At 38.5% G+C, this 18,531-nt stretch overlaps 1 protein-coding gene across 1 annotated transcript in view; it reads left to right on the top strand.

The window, feature by feature from the left end:
* Positions 1-18,531, top strand: part of KLHL14 (kelch-like family member 14) — a 143,140-nt gene that overhangs the window by 101,027 nt on the left and 23,582 nt on the right. The window contains exons 4-5 of the mRNA XM_006835049.1: positions 6,392-6,481; positions 17,963-18,041. Of these exons, the coding sequence (XP_006835112.1) occupies positions 6,392-6,481; positions 17,963-18,041 (169 nt within the window). The remainder of the gene's footprint in view (positions 1-6,391; positions 6,482-17,962; positions 18,042-18,531) is intronic.

The raw sequence follows: 18,531 nt of genomic DNA, 5'->3' as shown, positions 1-18,531 counted from the left end.
GATGTCAGCTTGAGGACTAAGGTGTGCCTGAATCAAGCCATGGTATTTTCAGTAACCTCATATGCATGTGAAAGCTGGACAGTGAATAAGGAAGACTGTAAAAGAATTGATGCCTTTGAGTTATGATATTGTAGGAGAATCTTGAAAATACCATGGACTGCCAACAGAACAAATAAATCTGTGTTGGAAAATGTGCAGCCAAAGTGCTCCTTGGAGGCCAGGATGGCCAAACTTCATCTCTCATAATTTGGATATACTGTCAGGAGGTACTAGTCACTGGAGAAGGATATAATGTTTGGTAAGGTGGCGGGTCAGGGAAAAAGAAGAGGAACCCCAGAGATATGGATTCACAAAGTGGCAGCATCAATGGGCTCAAGTGTAGGTTAGCCCAGGATCAGGCAGTGTTTTGTTCTGTTGCGCATAGGGTTGCTGTGAGTAGGTACCAGCTCGATGGCACCTAACAACAACAACAAGGTCCAATATTGGAGCAACATCAGGAAAAAGGTTCAACCATAAACAATGTCCATTACAGTAAAATGCTCACTGAAGAACTGAAGCCTAAACTTCAGATTAATCCCAAAAGATTGCTATCCAAGGACAGTGTGATCTTGCACGACAATACATGTCTGCACACCTCTGCCCACACTGTTGACACTCTGCAAAAACTTTGTTTTTAGCTCTTAAAGCATCCTCCCTATAATCCTGCTCTTACTCCATCAGACTTTCATCTATTTGGTCCCCTGAAAGCAGCCCTTCCAGGATGAAGATTCACATATCATGAAGAAGTGAAGACAGTGGTGCATTTGTGCTCACAGCCCAACCTAAAACATTTTTTAATAAGAGAATATGAAACCTTGTTGACAGATGGACAAAGTGTATTGAAAAGCAAGAAGATGGTGTCAAAAAATAATATATTATTGTGATTAAAATAAATTCTACAGCCAGAGTGTGGATAATTTTTGACTCACCCTCGTGTGTGTTTGTGTGTGTGCGTGCGCATGTGTGTGTGTGTGTGTGTGTGTGTAGAAAAAAAAACTCTACCTTGCCTTAACTGGCTGCTTTTCTCAGCATTCAACAAGCAAATTTTCCTCATTTTAAGAAAACTCTCTGAAAATCCAGGCTTATGTAAAAAATTTTAAAGATTGTCTACTTGTTTTAGTTAAGAATTCCTTTAAATATCAAACTAATAAACACATTTAAAGTATGATTCAGTATAAAAATTATACACAATTTTCAAGAACACCATCATTGAACACATAGGTACTCAGTAATTACTTACTGGTTGGATGAACATACCTATTGAAAATCAGTAGAGTGAAATGAATAAGAGCGTGGTTTAGGATCCAGATATCCCGTGTTTGGAGTCTATCTGCCATTCACCAGCTGAATATGACCTTCAACAAGTTAGTTAACCTCTCAAGGCCTCAGTGTTGTTAAAGAAATAAAATGAATGAATAATGCCTCACTTGTAGTTAGTTGTGAATATAAATGAAATAATAGAAGTAAAGTACCTACATCATATATGTAACATAGTCATTGTTTGGTAAATGGTGGTTATTATTGTGAAAAGTAACTCAAAATACTCTGAGGGTGTGGCTCACAGTTTTCAGATCCATAAAGACTAATTTTTGTGCCTAACATTTCAGGGCATTATATTGCAGTAGTTTAGGGAAAGATATATGATTTTTGTGTAACAGCTTTTAATGGTCTTCACATTATGGAGAAACAATTAACTTGTATATAAGTTCACTGTGGCAGAGATCCCACTTACAACAATTGCTAACATCTATTTAGTGTGGGATGATTAGTGTTATTCTTCAGAGTAAATATCATGACTTGATATCCTCTCAAAGTGTGTATTATATTATCACCCAATGCTTACTTTCTTAATTAAAAATATTAAATGCAAATGCTTGTCTAATTTTCTAGACTCAAATAGAATTTTTAGGTGATTGAAGTGGGAAGAACAAAATTGGTAAAAAATTTGCTTCGAATTTAGAGAATGTGTTCACTCAGAAGACCAAAGGCATCTTTTCTTTTAAATGTTCTTTTTTCTTTTCCTTCTAACACTACTAGTTTGTTTTAAGAAGTTAAGAATTCTTGCAAAGAGCCTTATAAACACGTGTTATTGGATTTTAAATCTGATTTGAAAGTGCCTCTCTCCTACTCCCTCTGAGTAAAGTGACCTTTTTAAATGGAGGGAAGTGGGTTTAGATGACAGTCATGATAAATGCGGTCATGTTCACTCAATAAAATAAGGCCCAGTGCATTTGAGGATAAATCAGTGAAATGTACAGCCCCACCTGTCTGTCTCCATCATTCATTTCCACTGTCACTTTCACAGTGGCTGATGGATCACAGTTGCTGTAAAATTAGACAGCCTTTAATCTCATTTCATCCTGATTAGCTTCTCTTTACCCTTTCCCTCTAACTCACTGACTGACACGCTAAAAACTCACACTGGGCTGTATATGAACATAGAGTACAAACTTCTCCTCGAATACCTTCTTGGGAGAGAGAGAGGCAATTGTTCATTCACCTCTGGAGAAATCTGGAAAGGACCAGGCGTGTATTTGTCGTTATTTAAAAGACCATCAAAAAGCATTGCATCCATGCCAGCTTAAGCAAGTTTACTCTCGATCAGTGCCCTATTTATTTTACTTTCCTTAGGATTTTATCAGAAGTCAAATAAATTAGGTCTTCCACAAAACTCAATTATCAATTTAAAATAATTTTTCCCTAATAATTTGAGAGAATTTTACACTTAGAAAAATTTCAAAGAGCTTTGTGTACATTTCTAGACACTCAATTTATAGTAGTACGAAATGACAATAATTCAGAAGTAAGAATAGTGGAATTGTCAAGAGATATAGCATGCAGTTTTAAAACAAAAGTAAAAATGTATACACAAATGAAAATGCTTACAAGCAGCCTTCATATTAGGACTTCTGTTATTTTATATTAACACCTTTTTTATATTAACTTTATATTAACCCTTCTTTATATTAACACCTTCTTTTGCTCTTATATTTGGAAGGGTTCAATAGTTAGTGTGTATGCAGCAATTTGTTTGGATAAAACATAACAGAGTAATCAAATGAGAAAAAAGACTTAAAAATAAATCATGTATTATTTCCTTCACTTTAATTTCTGCTTGCCTAAATGGGAGCACATGAAAGAGAAGACCAACATGCAAGTGTAGCTATATTTTTAGAAGATTATGCTTTGTTACAAGGCTGGATTTCTAATTAAAATCAAGGTCCTGGTGTGATGCTGTAGGGTAAACACTGGACTACTAATACTAACTACAAGGCCTGCCATTCAAACCCACCAGTTGCTCCTTGGAAACCTTACACAGGGTCGCTGTAAATCGGAACTGACTTGATTATGCTTGAAATATGTGTATGTGTGTGTGTGTTGTTTAGTGCCATCAAGTCAATTCCAACCCATAACGATACTGTATAGAGTTTCCAAGGAGCAGCTAGTGAGCTTGAAACACCGACCTTGCAGTTCAAACAACTTTGCAGTCTGAAGCATTAACCCACAGTGCCATGCCAAGACTATATATATATATATATATATATATATATATATATATACAATTGATAATTGTTTCAGGCATTGAATTGACCAAAAGTTGAAAATCAATACTCATAATCAAAGGATGGTGGTTGTAAAGTAAGTTGGTTATAGTTGATGACCTCTATTTCTATACTCAACGTCTTATGGTGAATCTGATGCGTCTGAAGTGAAAACTGATACTGAATAAGCTTACACAGACACCAAATAGATAGCACCAGACGAGATAGCACAAAATGGGCAGCCCAGTTTTGATTTGGGTGTTTTGCGACTAGCATCATAATTCAAACAATGATTAGTTTCTCTCTCTGTTTTTAATATGCCCAAGAACCCCTGCATGACATGAAGGGCTAAGTGCTTGACTACTAGACAAATAGTTGGCAGTTCTAACCCACCCAGAGGCACCTCAGGAGATGACAGCCTTGGCAATTTGCTTCCAATAGGTCTCTGTCTTGAAAACCAATGGAACAGTTCTAGTGTGCACACATGGGTGCCATGGATCAGTACCAACTCGAAGGCAGCTAACAAGAACAAGGGAGACCAAGGTGCAGGAGATGGGACCAAAGGAGTCGTTTCAGATTTTAACACTGGGGAGAAAAAAAGACATTCAAAACATGTTCAACTTTAGTTGTTCAATGACCCTAACATATACTCTACCCCAATGGATTCTGTATAGCCAATCCTGTAGAGCCTATATGGTTAAAAGCATTCTCCAAAGCAATAAACTGAGGATCAGAGATGACTTTCTAAGTAAGCTGGCCTAATTATTGTGTTATTGTCTAGTGCCTTTGAGTCAGATCTGACTTATAGCGACCCTGTATAGGGTCTCTGAGGCATGACTAGTGAACTTGAACCATCAACCTTGCAACCTTCCAGTCTAGCACATAACCTGCAGTGCCACACCAGACTTAACTATAGAGAGCACAAACTCACTGCCCACCCAATTTCTACATTATCCAAAAAATCCAGGGTTTGCATACCAGTGTCAAAACCATACATATATATATATATGTCAAATCAAATTTATAAATTTTGCATATGTTGCTATTGTTGTTAAGTGCCGTCAAGTTGGTTCCGACCCATAGTGACCCTGTACAGGGTTTCCAAGGTTGTAAATCTTTATAGGAGCAGAAAGCCTCATCTTTCTCCCACAGAGTGGCTGGTAATCTTGAACCACTGATCTTAAGGTTTGCAGCCTGATTCATAACCACTACACCCCAGAGCATCCAGCTGAAATGACATATACTGCATATATTTTATGGTGAATGTTCTCTTTCAGCATCTGCACCAAGGCAAACTATAGAAAATTGTTGTATCTGTTCACTCTAGGAAATTTTAAAGGAAAACAATCCAGGTCACCCTGTAAGAACATTTTTTTTTAAGAGAGGGGACATTCTTTTTCAAGACCCACATTTTGCATATACAAAATCAAAACTCCTAAAGCCATTTAGTGAGAAGCTCAAATTATCTGATTTTGCTTTTTCAAAAATTGTTCTAGATTTCAACCCTATGCCGGTTTCTTCTTGTTTTTATTGACATATCCTAGCCTGCATAAGTGCATTCTGAGAAAAATAAAATAGAATAAAAACAAATTAGAAGAGGAAAAGATATCACCCAGAAGTACTGAGGTAGGCTCTCTCTCTCTACCCTCTTCTTTCTCTCTCAGCATTGGCAAAAGAGCACAGAGTAAGAGCTGGCCCTGACTCATATTGATTTCCCACTGCACTGGTTTCTTAAGTGCTCTGCTGATCCGTGTCAAGCAATAAGTTCCCTGCCTGAACATGCACATCACCTCCCCATTTGTCCTCACCTAGATTTAAGGTGCCCATATGATGAGCTGAACAAGGACATCATTTTTCCTACTGGTGTCACTGGGTCCAAACCACTGCATGTGATATGATAACTAATGCTGTGTAAGTTTACATTTACCATATGACATTATAATAGCAGAGACTAGCACAGCACACAGGGTGACAGGGAAAGCCGACTCCAGTACTGTGTGTCTCCCAAAAGGAAACAGCAACGGGAAGAAATCTGAAGGGACCTAGCTTTAATGTTTTTCTAAACAATGCCCCCTCCTCACAGCCACCACACTTGGTCAGGGAAAAGAGAAAGACGAGGAGAATGGAAATTTGTGATGTGCCTGACAGTTTTTATCTCTGTTACAGAAGAGCTCCTAACCAGATAGATAGAAAATGTGTGATTGTGCTGCTAATGACATTGTACAGGAAATTAAGCGTATACATTTGGAGGAGGCATTAAATCAGCAGGACCTTAATTTAAAAACTTAAAACTGTATGGAAATTCAGCTTGCTCATGGCTGTGGAATAGAAAGCTCCCAAACTCCCTGATTCTGCTTCTGGAAAGATTGCCAGCAAGCCAAGTTGAGGCAGAGCATCTTAATGGCTCAAAGTGTATTCAAGGTAACTTCTTCCAAGAAGTAACCCCAGTCCTGACCATATGCGAGTGCCAGTCATTGTTTCAGAATGCCATCTATATCACCAGGCAGGTGAGCAGAATGTAAGAACTGAAAACAGCATAACTGGTTGTTCTTGACTAATTTGTGGAATACATTATGCAAAACTAATCAAAAGGGGTTGGGATTGAAGCTGCTGAGAACACACCACTGCACCATGGAGTCAAGGTCTCTGGATTGGTGGGTGCCCTGCTCTAATGCTTAGGCTCCCTTTTTCCTCTTGACTTAAGTCTCATATTTTCAACATTTTGCTGGAAGCAATTAACTAGTGAGCCTATGTATGAAGTTCTAAGTTGGAAAACTTGATACATCTTTTTTTCTTCATTTTCATTCCAGTTATGCCATACAACAGTGCCCACCACTGTGTTGTGGAGGTGGAAAACTTCTTGTTTGTGCTGGGTGGAGAAGACCAGTGGAACCCCAATGGTAACTATTGAACAACTTCATTCCAGGTGCTCAATCAGTACGTGTGTAACAAGAGTCCTTTGTAATGTGCCATTTTGTAACGACTTGGGAAAATATTTATCTGTGAAGCTGGGATGCATGATCTGATGGCAGTGAATTGAGCTGACAACTGGAGGGAGGGTCACTCACTGAGTGAGCAGAGGACATATGCAGCCGAACATTCTCTCATTGACTGTCTGGGGATTTGACTTGCCAATGACGTCCCAGCCTCTCTCCTTATCCATCCCCTGAGGAATGCCACACACATAAGCACAAACTCCCAAGAGAAAGGTATCAAGCTGCTGCCATTAAGAATTCTAACCACCTTCTCCACCACTTTTCTCCCATTGTGTCAGTACAATAATGTGATTGCAATAAATAAGCATTGTCTCCAGTCATTTTAGCAGAAGTTATCTTTGCAGCTTTTATTACTTAAGACCCATTCTATTTGCTCTACCTTTTGAAAACACCTCTTCCACAGATTGTCCAGGATTGTTTCCATTGATGGGCTCACTTCATAAATTTATCACAAAGATAAACTAAACACTTTAACCCACTTCCCAAACCAACCACAGGGAGAACACAGCCTTGCAAAACACACAAAATTATCAAGATATTTTTGGAAAGCTTGCACAGCAAGGAGGAGTTGCGGTTGTAGCCTTCTGTGTAACAGAGATAATTATGACTGAGAAACCATAAAACAGCTTGCAGGTACACATTTTTACTTTAAAACCCCAGAACATCCAGCTGAAATTACATATACTGCATATATTTTATGGTGAATGTTCTCTTTGAGCATCTGCACCAAGGCAAATTATAGAAAATTGTTACATCTGTTCACTCTAGAAAATCTTAAAGGAAAACAATCCAGGCCACCCTGTAAGTACATTTCTTTTAAGAGAGGGGACATTCTTTTTCAAGACCTACAGCTTTGTTTCCAAGAGTCCTGGTGTGGTGCTATAGGATAAACTCTGAACCTAAAGATCAGTTTGAACAGCAAGGTTGGCAGTTCAAACTTATTAGCCTTGGAAACTGACTTAACATTTAACAACAACAACATCTTTCAGTATAGGAAAAGAGATGCTTCCTTTGCTTTGTGAGAAACAGATTTGAAATAGGAGCAAGAGTGATAATGAATATTCCTCCTTAAACTTACCTTTGAAATGATAGGTATGATGGGTTACCAGAAAGCTCTAGCATATATCCAATCTGCTGTCAAGTCTTCACTTGCTGTCTAACTTCCCCATCCTTGAAAGTAATTTGAACTGAATAACGCGTATGCATGGCATAAGCAGTCATTGTGTGTATCAAACAAAGAATCTGCAGAACATTCTTTTTGAAGGTCAGATTCAAAACCCAACATGACAAGAAACAGCTGGAAAGTTCCAATTCTGATGAGAGTACGCTGTCAGTCCATCTAACAAGGTGGAGTTATGGTGGAGCTGGTTGTGTGCCATGGTGTCGTCAGTGCTGACAAAAGCAGAAAGTCACATCGTTCTCCCTGGTAGCAGCTGGTAGATTTGAACTGCTGATCTTAAAGTTAGCAGTCCAACTCGTAACCCACTAAACTACCAAGGCTGTTAAGGTGAAATAGTAGATGTTATTGTTTAGTACCATCGAGTTGGTTCTGACTCATAGCAACACTGTATAGGGTTTCCAAGACTTTAAATCTTGGAAGAAGCAGAAAGCCTCATCTTTCTCTCACTGAGCAGCTGGCAGGTTAAAACTGCTGACCTTGTGGTTCGAAGTCCAGTGCTTATCATATGGAGAAGGCACTATTAAACTACCTGTCTTTTCTGTTTCCACAAAACTCTATGAACCTCCCATTCCTCTGAGATTGAATGGCAACACAGAAAACCTGCCCTTCCAGGCCTGAATTGATTGAGGGAAAGAGGGGAGAATTTTAAGGAAATACCTGTTGTAAACTTTTGGTCTTGTCATCAAGATTATCAATAAATAATGAGTTTTCATTTCTATAGTTTAGGTTCTATTTTTGAACTAATTCAGACCCTTCCCCCATGAAACTGTGCACTTCAACCACACTGATTTGCCTCCTCCCATCATCAGTTCAAACCCACCAGCTGCTCCTTAGAAATCCTATAGAGTCACTATGAGTCAGAACTGACTTAATGGCACTTTACAACAACAATAATTCTTGAGAGAGGAGTCTTGGTATGGTGTTGTGTGATGCTGTTGAATATGCACTGGACTACAAACCACAAGGTTGGCAATTCAAACCCACCAGCTGCTCATCAGAAACCCTATACAGGGTCTCTATGAGTTGGAACTGACTTGATGGCACTTAACAGCAACAACATTGCCGGGAGGGGATTCCTGGTGTGGAGCTGTAGAATCAGCACTGGACTGCTAACCAGAAGGTTGATTGTTCAAACCCATCAACTGCTTCTTGAAGACTTATACACTGAGTCAGAACTGACTCGATGGCATTTAACAACAATAATAAAGCCAAGCAACCATCCATGAAGGACTTCTAGTCCTTCTCACTCCCTTTCCCTTTACTACTGGCTGGAAAAAAGTATCCCAGCCCCATCTCTCACATCACCCAAGTGCTAGTTAACAATGGTGTCTGGTGACTGGGCATCACAAGAAAAGGAAAGAAATGGGACATGAATCAGAAATAAAATGAAAAAAATGAGCAAAAACTGGAATGCAGAGCAATCTTAAAACTCTTGCATCTGACCTTCACTCTGAAGCTCGTAGAAGAGTCTCGGAATAAACCACAGGAAGAAAAGAATAACCCTCATATTCTCACACCTTCCTCACTTCATTGTACTCACTTCTTCTGAGGTTCATTATTCACCCTGTACTTCTTTTGCCACCTCCACAGCTTCTTCCTGCTTTCTATTTTCCCGGTTCTCAGTCCTCACCCCTCTTCATACCACTGACCTTACTTCTGCAAAACCTTTCTTCATCTCACATCCATTCCACCCCAGTCCCTTCTTAGACTTTTCTCTGGGCCAAGACCATTTCCATTATGGCCAGAAATAAATATTGCTAGTTTCTACCATCACAGCTCAGCATGTGAAGGCACTTACTACCTCAGTGTTGGAAAGATGCAGATGTCTTCTTTCAAATGGAAATTCTAAATCAAAATTCATAGCGATGTTCTTATACATAGTAGGTAATGCTGCATTCCTACTAACAGCACTGATTTTCAGATGTGTTTGGAAATGAACATTGGAACCTAACTATCAAGGATCATATTGTTTTTATGGTTAAACAATTACTAATTATACAAAAACTCATTCACAGGCCCATTCCAAACATAATCCTTCTTTAGTTGGATCCTATATATGTGAACACTAAGACCAGTGGCACACTTATCCTTTCTGCACACTCTAAGTAATACTCAATTTATCAGCAAGGATGATCCCTGGAGGGGAGCACAGTGGCTCCGTAGGATAAGCTCTTGACTACAGACATAAAGGTCAGCGGTTTGAGCCCACCAGTTGCTCTTGGGGATAAAGATGAAGTTTCCTACTCTCATAAAAATTTGAAGGTTGAAAGAACCCCTATGCAAGAATCATTATGAGTCAGATCCAACTCAACAGCACTGTTTATTCACATTTCATATGCCTCACGCATTTCACATACCACAGCATTGGAGGCAGGTGGCATTTCTCCTTCTTCTTGATCGTCACTTCCAAACACCTGGATCACTGTCTTTTTCTCTAGCACACCTGCCATCTTGCTGATGACAACATCATCCAACACATTAAACTCTCTGTTCTTTCACAGTTCCCTTCCACCCCACTTCAAGCCCCATTCCCAAGTCAAACTTAAAGTGTTGTCATTCTCACTTACTGCACTGCCTGCCAAATCTCCAATTTGATCATGAGCACTAACCAACACCTCCAATATCTCTAATATTTTTTTTTTCTAGTCCTTTTACTCCACAAACTTTTCTTCCTCTCTTTACTGTGTTTAGAGTCTATGATCAATGCCAACAATCACTGTAATGCATACACCTGTATATGCCCCTCTTCGTAGTGTACTTACTTAGCAAAGCCCCAATCTGGTTAAATCCAATTAATTTCCACCTCTTCCCTGTCCTTGAGCATCTAAATGTAGGTATATAAAAGCACACATCAACCCCACCTGAATTTAGAGACCTTTCAATGACGAATTGACTAATTTTGTCAGTGATTGAAGACCAGAGGAATTGTGGGATGACATCAAGAACATCATACATGAAGAAAGCAGAAGGTTATTTAAAAACAGGGAAGGAAAACCAAACCAAAACGGATGCCAGAAGAGACTCTGAAAATTGCTCTTAAATGTGGAGAAGCTAAAGTGAATGAAAGAAATGATGACATAAAAGAGCTGAACAAAGATTTCAAAGGGCAGCTTGAGAAGACTAAGTAAAGTATTATAATGAAATGTGCAAAGATCTGGAGTTAGAAAACACAAAGGGAAGAACATGTTCACCATTTCTCAAGCTGAAAGAACTGATAAAAAATTCATGCACCAGGTCACAAGACAGAAGGATTCTGTAAGCAAAATACTAAATGGCACAGAAATAATCCAAAGAAAATGGAAGGAATGCACAGAATCACTGTACCAAAAAGAAATGGTCCATGTTTAATCATTGTGATCAAGAACCAATAATACTGAAGCCAATAGCAAAAATAAGACTCCAGGAATTGACAGAAAACAAATTGAAATGTTTCAACAAATTGATGCAGCACTGGAGACACTTATTCAGCTATGCCAAGAAATTTGTAAGACAGCTACAAAATGGTCAACCAATTGGAAGACATCAATATTTGCACTCATTCCAAAGAAAGGTGACCCATTAGAATGTGGAAATCATCAATCAATATAATTAATATCACATGAGCTAAATTTGTTCTGAAGATAATTTTTAAAACTATTGCAACAGTGCATTGATAGGGAGTTGCCAGAAATTCAAGCCAGATTCAGAAGAGGAAATACAATGAGGGATATCATTGCTTTACTGACTATGCAAAGGCATTCAGCTATGTGGATCATAACAAACTATGGATACATTGCAAAGAATGGAGATTCTGGAGCACTTCATTGTGCTCATGAAGGAGCTGTACATAGACCAAGATGCAATCGTACAAACAAAACAAATGGGTATTGAATGATTTACAATCAGAAAAGGTTCATGTCATGGTTATATCATTTCACCACACTTACTCAGTTTGTATGGTGAGCATATAATCTGAGAAGCAGCATTATATGAAAAGGAACGGCATCAGGATTGGAGTCAGAGTAATTAACTGAGATATGTAGGTAACACAAGCTTGTGTGCTGGATGTGAAGAGGACTTGAAATATTGATAAAGATCAAGGACTGCAGCCTTCAATGTGGATTGCACCTCACTGTAAATATAGCAGAACTCTCACAGCTGCACCAATAAATAACATCATGATAAATGAAGAAAAGATTGAATTGGTCAAAGATGTCATTTTGCATGGATCCACAGGCAATGCTTATTAAAGCAGCAATCAAGAAATCAAACAACATATTGTATTAGGCAACTCTGCTGCAAAACAGCTCTTTGAAGTGTTAAAGAGCTTGAGGACTAAGATGCTCCTGATCCAAGTCATGGCATTTTCAATCACCTCATATGCATCTGAAAGCTGGGCAATGAATAAGGGAGACCAGAAAAGAATTGATGCATTTAAATTATGGTTTTTGGCAAAGAATGTTGAATAGACCATGAACTACTAGAAGAACAAACCAATCTGTTTTGGATAAAGCCTGGCCAGATTTCTCCATGGAAGTGAGAATGGTGAGACTTTGTCTCTTTGTCTCTGGACATGTTGCCAAAAAGGATATCATCCTTGATAAAGTGGAGAATCTGTGAAAAAGAGGAAGTCCCCCAACGAGATGGGTTCCTACAGTGGCAGCAACACTGGGTTCAAATGGGTACGAACAATGTTGAGGATCAGGCAGTGTTTCATTTTATTATGCGTAGGGTTGCTCGAGTCCTAACTATCTTAATGGCACATAACAACAACAACATGGTTTGAAATAATATCTCTGGGCTAATGACGCCAAAATTTCCAACTTTGGGCTCATTTAGCCTATGGCCGACCAAACACTTCCAATTCGAAAACTATAGGTCTCTCAGGGTTAAATCCAAAACTGATGTCTTTCCCTAGTCCCCAGATTACTACTCCCTGATTTTTCCAATCCAGTTACTCGGTCCAAACCCATCCTTAACTACTAACTTTTTCTCATACCAATATCCAATCCATCAGAAAATCTTACTAACCATGCCTCTGTGGTGCTGAGGGCTAATGCACTGGACTACAAGGTTGGTTTTAACTGCAAGGTCAGCAGTTCAAGCTCACCATCTGCTCTTAGAAACCTATACAGGGTAGCTATGAGTCGGTACTGACTCGAAGGCACTTAACAACACCAATAAGGAGTCCTAATGTGGCACTATACTTTAAGCACTACACCGCTAGGTCGGTATGAACCACAAGGTTGGCAGTTCAGACTCACCAACTGCTCCTCAGAAACCCTATACAGGATGGCTATGAGTCAGAACTGACATGAAGGCATTTAACAACACAACACCAATACCTCTACAGTAGAGGCCACACCTGGTTTATTTCACCACCTCCACTTTCTTTCAAGCCACCATCATCTCTTATCTCGACTTCTAAAATAGCTTCCTAGCAGTTCCCCTGCTTCTGCAGTGGCCACACTACAATCTGCCTTTCACAGAGCAGCCAGAGTGATCTTTTTAAGAGATAAATTTGACTTTGTTCCTCACTTGCCAAAACCCTCCAATTACTTCCTATTGTTTTTGTAACAAAATGTAAAACTCTGCATAAGACTAGGAGGAACCCTCTATTCTGACCTTGAAACTTCTCTGACCTCTGTCTTGGTCACCCCAGAATTCTTGCTATGCTAAAACATGACTAACTCATTACTGTTGCTTTGCTGTTAGGCGCCATCAAGTCAGTACCGACTCATAGTGACCTTATGCACAGCAGAATGAAACACGGCCTGATCCTGGGCCAACCTCACTGTTGTTGCCACACTTGAGCCCATTGATGCTATCACTTGTCCAGTCCATCTCACTGGGGGTCTTCCTCTTTTTCTCTGACCCTCCACCTTACCAAACATGATATCCTTCTCCAGCAACTGGTCCCTCCTGACAATATATCCAAAGTATGAGAGACGAAGTCTGGCCATCCTGGCCTCCAAGGAGCACTCTGGCTGCACTTCTTCCAACACAGATCTATTGGTTCTTTTGGCAGTCCATGGTACTTTCAATATTCTCCTCCAACACCATTACTCATTACTAGCCCAGGGATTTTCTACTTGCCTGCATTACTTTCTGAGAAGCTCATTCTTAAGTATTTGCATGACTTACAGAAGACATCATTGAGAAGGTGACCAGCCTATTTAAAATTTAAAGCATTTGTCTCTACTTAATATTACATGTTTTTTTATTCATTTATAAAGACAGAGGCTTTGTCTTTCTTGTATACCAATATATTTACAGAGACTAAAAGCATATCAAACATAGTTCTTTGATGCCATTGAGTTGTCATTAAGTGCCATCGAGTCCATACCCACTCACAGCAATCCTATGTATATCAGAACAAAACACTGCCTGGTCTTGAACCAACCTCATAATCATTACTACGTTTGAGGTCATTGTATTGCCACTGCCACTGTACCAATGCATCTCATTGTGGGCCTTCTTTTTCTCCAACCCTCCACTTTACCAAACATGATACCATTCTCTAGGGACTGATCCCTCCTGACATGCCCAAAGTCTGAAAGAGGAAGTCTGGCCATTCTGGTTTCCAAACAGCATTCTGGCTGTACTTTTTCCAATACAGATCTGTTTGTTCTTTTGCAGTGCATGGTACTTTTAATGTTCTCCTCCAACACCATAACTCAAATGCATCAATTTTTCTACTGTCTTCCTTATTCACTGTCCAACTTTCACATGTTTATGAGGTGATTGAAAATACCATGGCTTTTTTCAGGGACACCTTCATCCTGACATCTTTGCTCTTAAACACTTGAGGTCTTGTGTAGCAGGTTTGCCTAGTGCAATACATCCTTTGATTTCTTGAGTGCTGTTTCTGTGAATGTTGATTGTTGATCTGAGCAAAATGAAATCTTTGACAACTTCAATCTTTTTTCCATTCATATGGAGGTTATTTATTGTTCCAGTAGTGAGGATTTTTGTTTTCTTTACATTGATATGTAATCCATACTGAAAGCTATGGTCTTTAATGTTCACTCCATAAGTATAAGTCCTCTTCTCTTTCAGCTAGAAAGATTGTATTCATTTGTTAATGAATATTCTTCCTATCCTGATGCCACATTTTTCTTCTTTTAATCCAGCATCTCAGATTATTTGCTCAACATACAGTATAGTGAAAGAATACAATCCTGGTGCACATCTTTCCTAATTTTAAACCATTCAGTGTTCCTTTGTTCTGTTTGAATAACTGTCTCTTGGTCTATATACAGGTTCCTCAAGAGCACAGTAAAGTGTTCTAAAATACTCATCCTCCACAATGCTGTGCCAAGCTTGTCATGATCCATACAATTGAAAGCCTTTGCATAGTCAGTAAAAGCACAGCTAAACATATTTCTGATATTCTCTGCTTTCAGCCAAGATTCATCTGACATCAGCAATGCTATCCCTCATTCCACATCCTCTTCTGAATCCGGCTTGAATCTCTGAAAGCTCTCTGTCAATGTATGGTTGCAACCGTTTTTTAATCATCTTTTGCAAAATTTTGCTTGCATGTCATACTAATGATATTGTCCAATGATTTTCACATTCCGTTAGGCTACCTCTCTTTGGAATGGGCACAAGTATGGATCTTTTCCATTCAGTTGGCTTAGTAGTTGTCTTCCATATTTCTTGGTGTAAATGAATGAATGCCTCCAGTGCTGAATCAGTTTACAGAAAGATTTCAATTTGTATCATGTTAATTTTCGGAGACTTACTGTTGGCCAATGCCTTCAGTGCACCTTGGACTTCTCCCTTCATTATCATTGTCTCTTGATCATATGTTACCTCTTTAAATGATTGAACACCAACCATCTCTTTCTGGTACAATGATTCTGTGTATTCCCTCAATCTTCTTTTGATGATTTCTGCATAGTTTTCCCATAGAAACCTTCAATATTGCAAGTCGAGGCTGGAATTTTTTTCAGTTCCTTCAGCTTCCATTTTGGTATTCTAACTCCAGGTCTTTGCACATTTCAGTATATTTGACCTTGTATTCGCTAGCTGTTCTTTGAAATGTTCTATTTAGCTCTTTTACTTCCTCATTTCTTCCATTTACTTTAACATATCTACCTGAAGAGCAAGTCTCAATCTCTTCTGACATCCATTTTGGTCTTTCCCTTCTTTCCTGTCTTGTTAACAACCTTTTGCTTTTTCCCTATGTGATGATCTTGATGTCATCCCACAACTTTTCTGGCATTTGGTCTCTAGTGTCTAATGTATCAAATCTGTTCTTCAGATGATGTCTAAATTCAGGTGGTCATATTTTGGATCTCTTGGACTTGTTTTAATTTTCTTCAGCTTCAGCTTGAATTTGCATATGAACAATTGATGGTTTGTTCCATGGTGTGCCCCTGGCCTTAGTTTGACTGATGATGTGGAGCTTTTCCACCATCCCTTTCCACAGTTGTAGTCAATTTGATTTCTGTGTATTCCATCTGGTGACATCCATGTGTGTAGTCATATTTTATGTTGTATAAAAAAGATACTTGCATTGACAAAGTCACTGGTCTTGCAAAATTCTATCATGTAATTTCCATCATAGTTTTTAGCACCATATTTTCCAATTACTGATCCTTCCTCTTTGTTTCCAACCTTTGCATTCCAATCACGAGTAATTATTAACACATCTTGATTGCATGTTTGATGAATTTCAGACTAAAGAAGAAATGCAGTGCCATTCCTCTTCAATTTGTCATTCACAGCTTAGTAAACCATGTAATTGTCATATTCAAAATTGAAATATCAGTCCATTTCAGCTCACTAATGCCTAGGTTACTGATGTTTATGCGTTCCATTCCATTTATTTTCCTAGATTCGTACTTCATACATTTCATGTTACAATTATTAACAGATGTTTACAGCTGTTTCTCTTCATTTGGAGTTCTGCCCCATAAGCAACTGAAGGCCCAAAGGCTGTGTTTCATTTGCATCATCACAGTCACCTCTACTTTAAGGAGGCAGCTCTTCCCCAGTCATATTCTGAGTGCATTCCAACCTGAGAAGTTTATCTTCAGGTGCCATGTCTGATAAGATTCTGGTACTCTACATCATGCTTCAACATTTAATATTCTGGTGCTAACAGTGATCTACTGCTATTCATAGATTTTCAGTGACTAACTATTTGGAAGTAGTCCATCTCTCTTTCTTCCTATCCTGGCTTCTTGTGGAAGCTCCGATGAAACCTACCCACTGTGGGTTACCCTGCTGGTATTTAAAATACTCTTGGCATAGCTTCCAGAATCACAGCAACAGGCAACCCACCACAGTATGATAAACTGACAGACAAATGGTGGAAACATATAATGGGTGCACATACAAAAAAACCCTGTATAATTAATAAGTGTGTTGTGTGTACATTTCTGTGTGAACACCTACAGACTTTATGGCTTTACCCCATGATAAAGTTTGGTGCTTGCATTTCAATATTTACACATATGTGAACAAAAGCAGATTTTTAGAGTTGGGCCTCCAGTACTTTAGATGATTATAATCCTAGGTACTACATGCAAAATGTAATGTATTCTTTTGTTTCCATTTCTTGCTTTGATGTCAATATGTAAATAAAATAAGGTTCCTTCTAATACCTTGGAGGCATTATTGTGCTTCATAGGCTCAGAGAGGATAAGCTGGTTAACCAGCACCAAGGACTCATGTTTCCCATTTTAGCAAATATACTTGTGATACTCACAGCAACTGTGCTTCCTCAAATACACACCCAGGATTTACATAACATGCGTAAAATAAAACTCATTCCTAACTTAGACTCTTACTGAGGAAAAAATAGACTATACCACTGATCATTAATCAAAGGCTCTAATCAGAAAAAAATGACACAAGATAGTCCCTGGAACTGATCCTTTATAAACAACAGCTTCATGTTTTTAAAGGATAAACACACTACCCAGAAACGTTTACCCTAAAACTGCGATAAAAATGATTTGGTAAATATACTTACTTTTATTGTTATAGTTGTTTTATTTTGATCATTTGGGGGAAAAAAAAAGTAGAGGGGAAAGAAAAACAAGGGTAAGCATTTGAGATACTATACATCTTTTTTCCCTGACTAATGGAGGTCTTCCCCTGTTATAATTTGTGTGTTAAACCCAAGAAGAGAGACATCTTATAAAATACTTTTAAATGTGCAAAACAACAATGATATCTAAGTTTTAAGTGTGATAAATATATTTTTACAGGAAAGCACAGTACAAATTTTGTCAGTCGATATGATCCCCGATTTAATAGCTGGATTCAACTTCCACCTATGCAAGAAAGGTAAGTGCTTAATTCCCGTACCTGAAGTATCTGTGGCTACTTTACAAAAAGCTTTGGTACTGAATGGTTTTCCATGATACGGGATACTAGACAGTGTCAATGAGAGAAATATGAGGCAAAGTATGAAGCCTGACCTGGCCATGTTAGAGTAAATGCCTCGTTAACTCAGTGGAGAAAATGAATCAAATAACTCAGTTATCTGTCCTTGTATTGGAAGAAAAAGGAGTGACTTTTCTTTTACACATTGTGCTGATATTTAGTAAGCAAAGCTAAAGTACTACTGGCTATCCCACTGTCCGTAATGACAATATATTTAAATCCTAAAATTGAATGTAAAACACATTCTCACAAGGATATGCATTTAGATGCAGAAATTTCACTATCAAATATTTCAAGTCTCACTAACTCTAATTGTTCAATTTGCCCCCTTAAATGTCTTCCCAACAATTTAAAGAACTGTTTTTCATTTTATTGTTTTGCTTTTTAAAGT

This window comes from Chrysochloris asiatica, unplaced genomic scaffold (genome assembly GCF_000296735.1).
Source record: "Chrysochloris asiatica unplaced genomic scaffold, ChrAsi1.0 scaffold00015, whole genome shotgun sequence".
NCBI classification, from domain to species: domain Eukaryota; kingdom Metazoa; phylum Chordata; class Mammalia; order Afrosoricida; family Chrysochloridae; genus Chrysochloris; species Chrysochloris asiatica.
The sequence above is the reverse complement of the archived record's forward strand: the minus strand, read 5'-3'. Positions and strand labels throughout refer to the sequence as shown.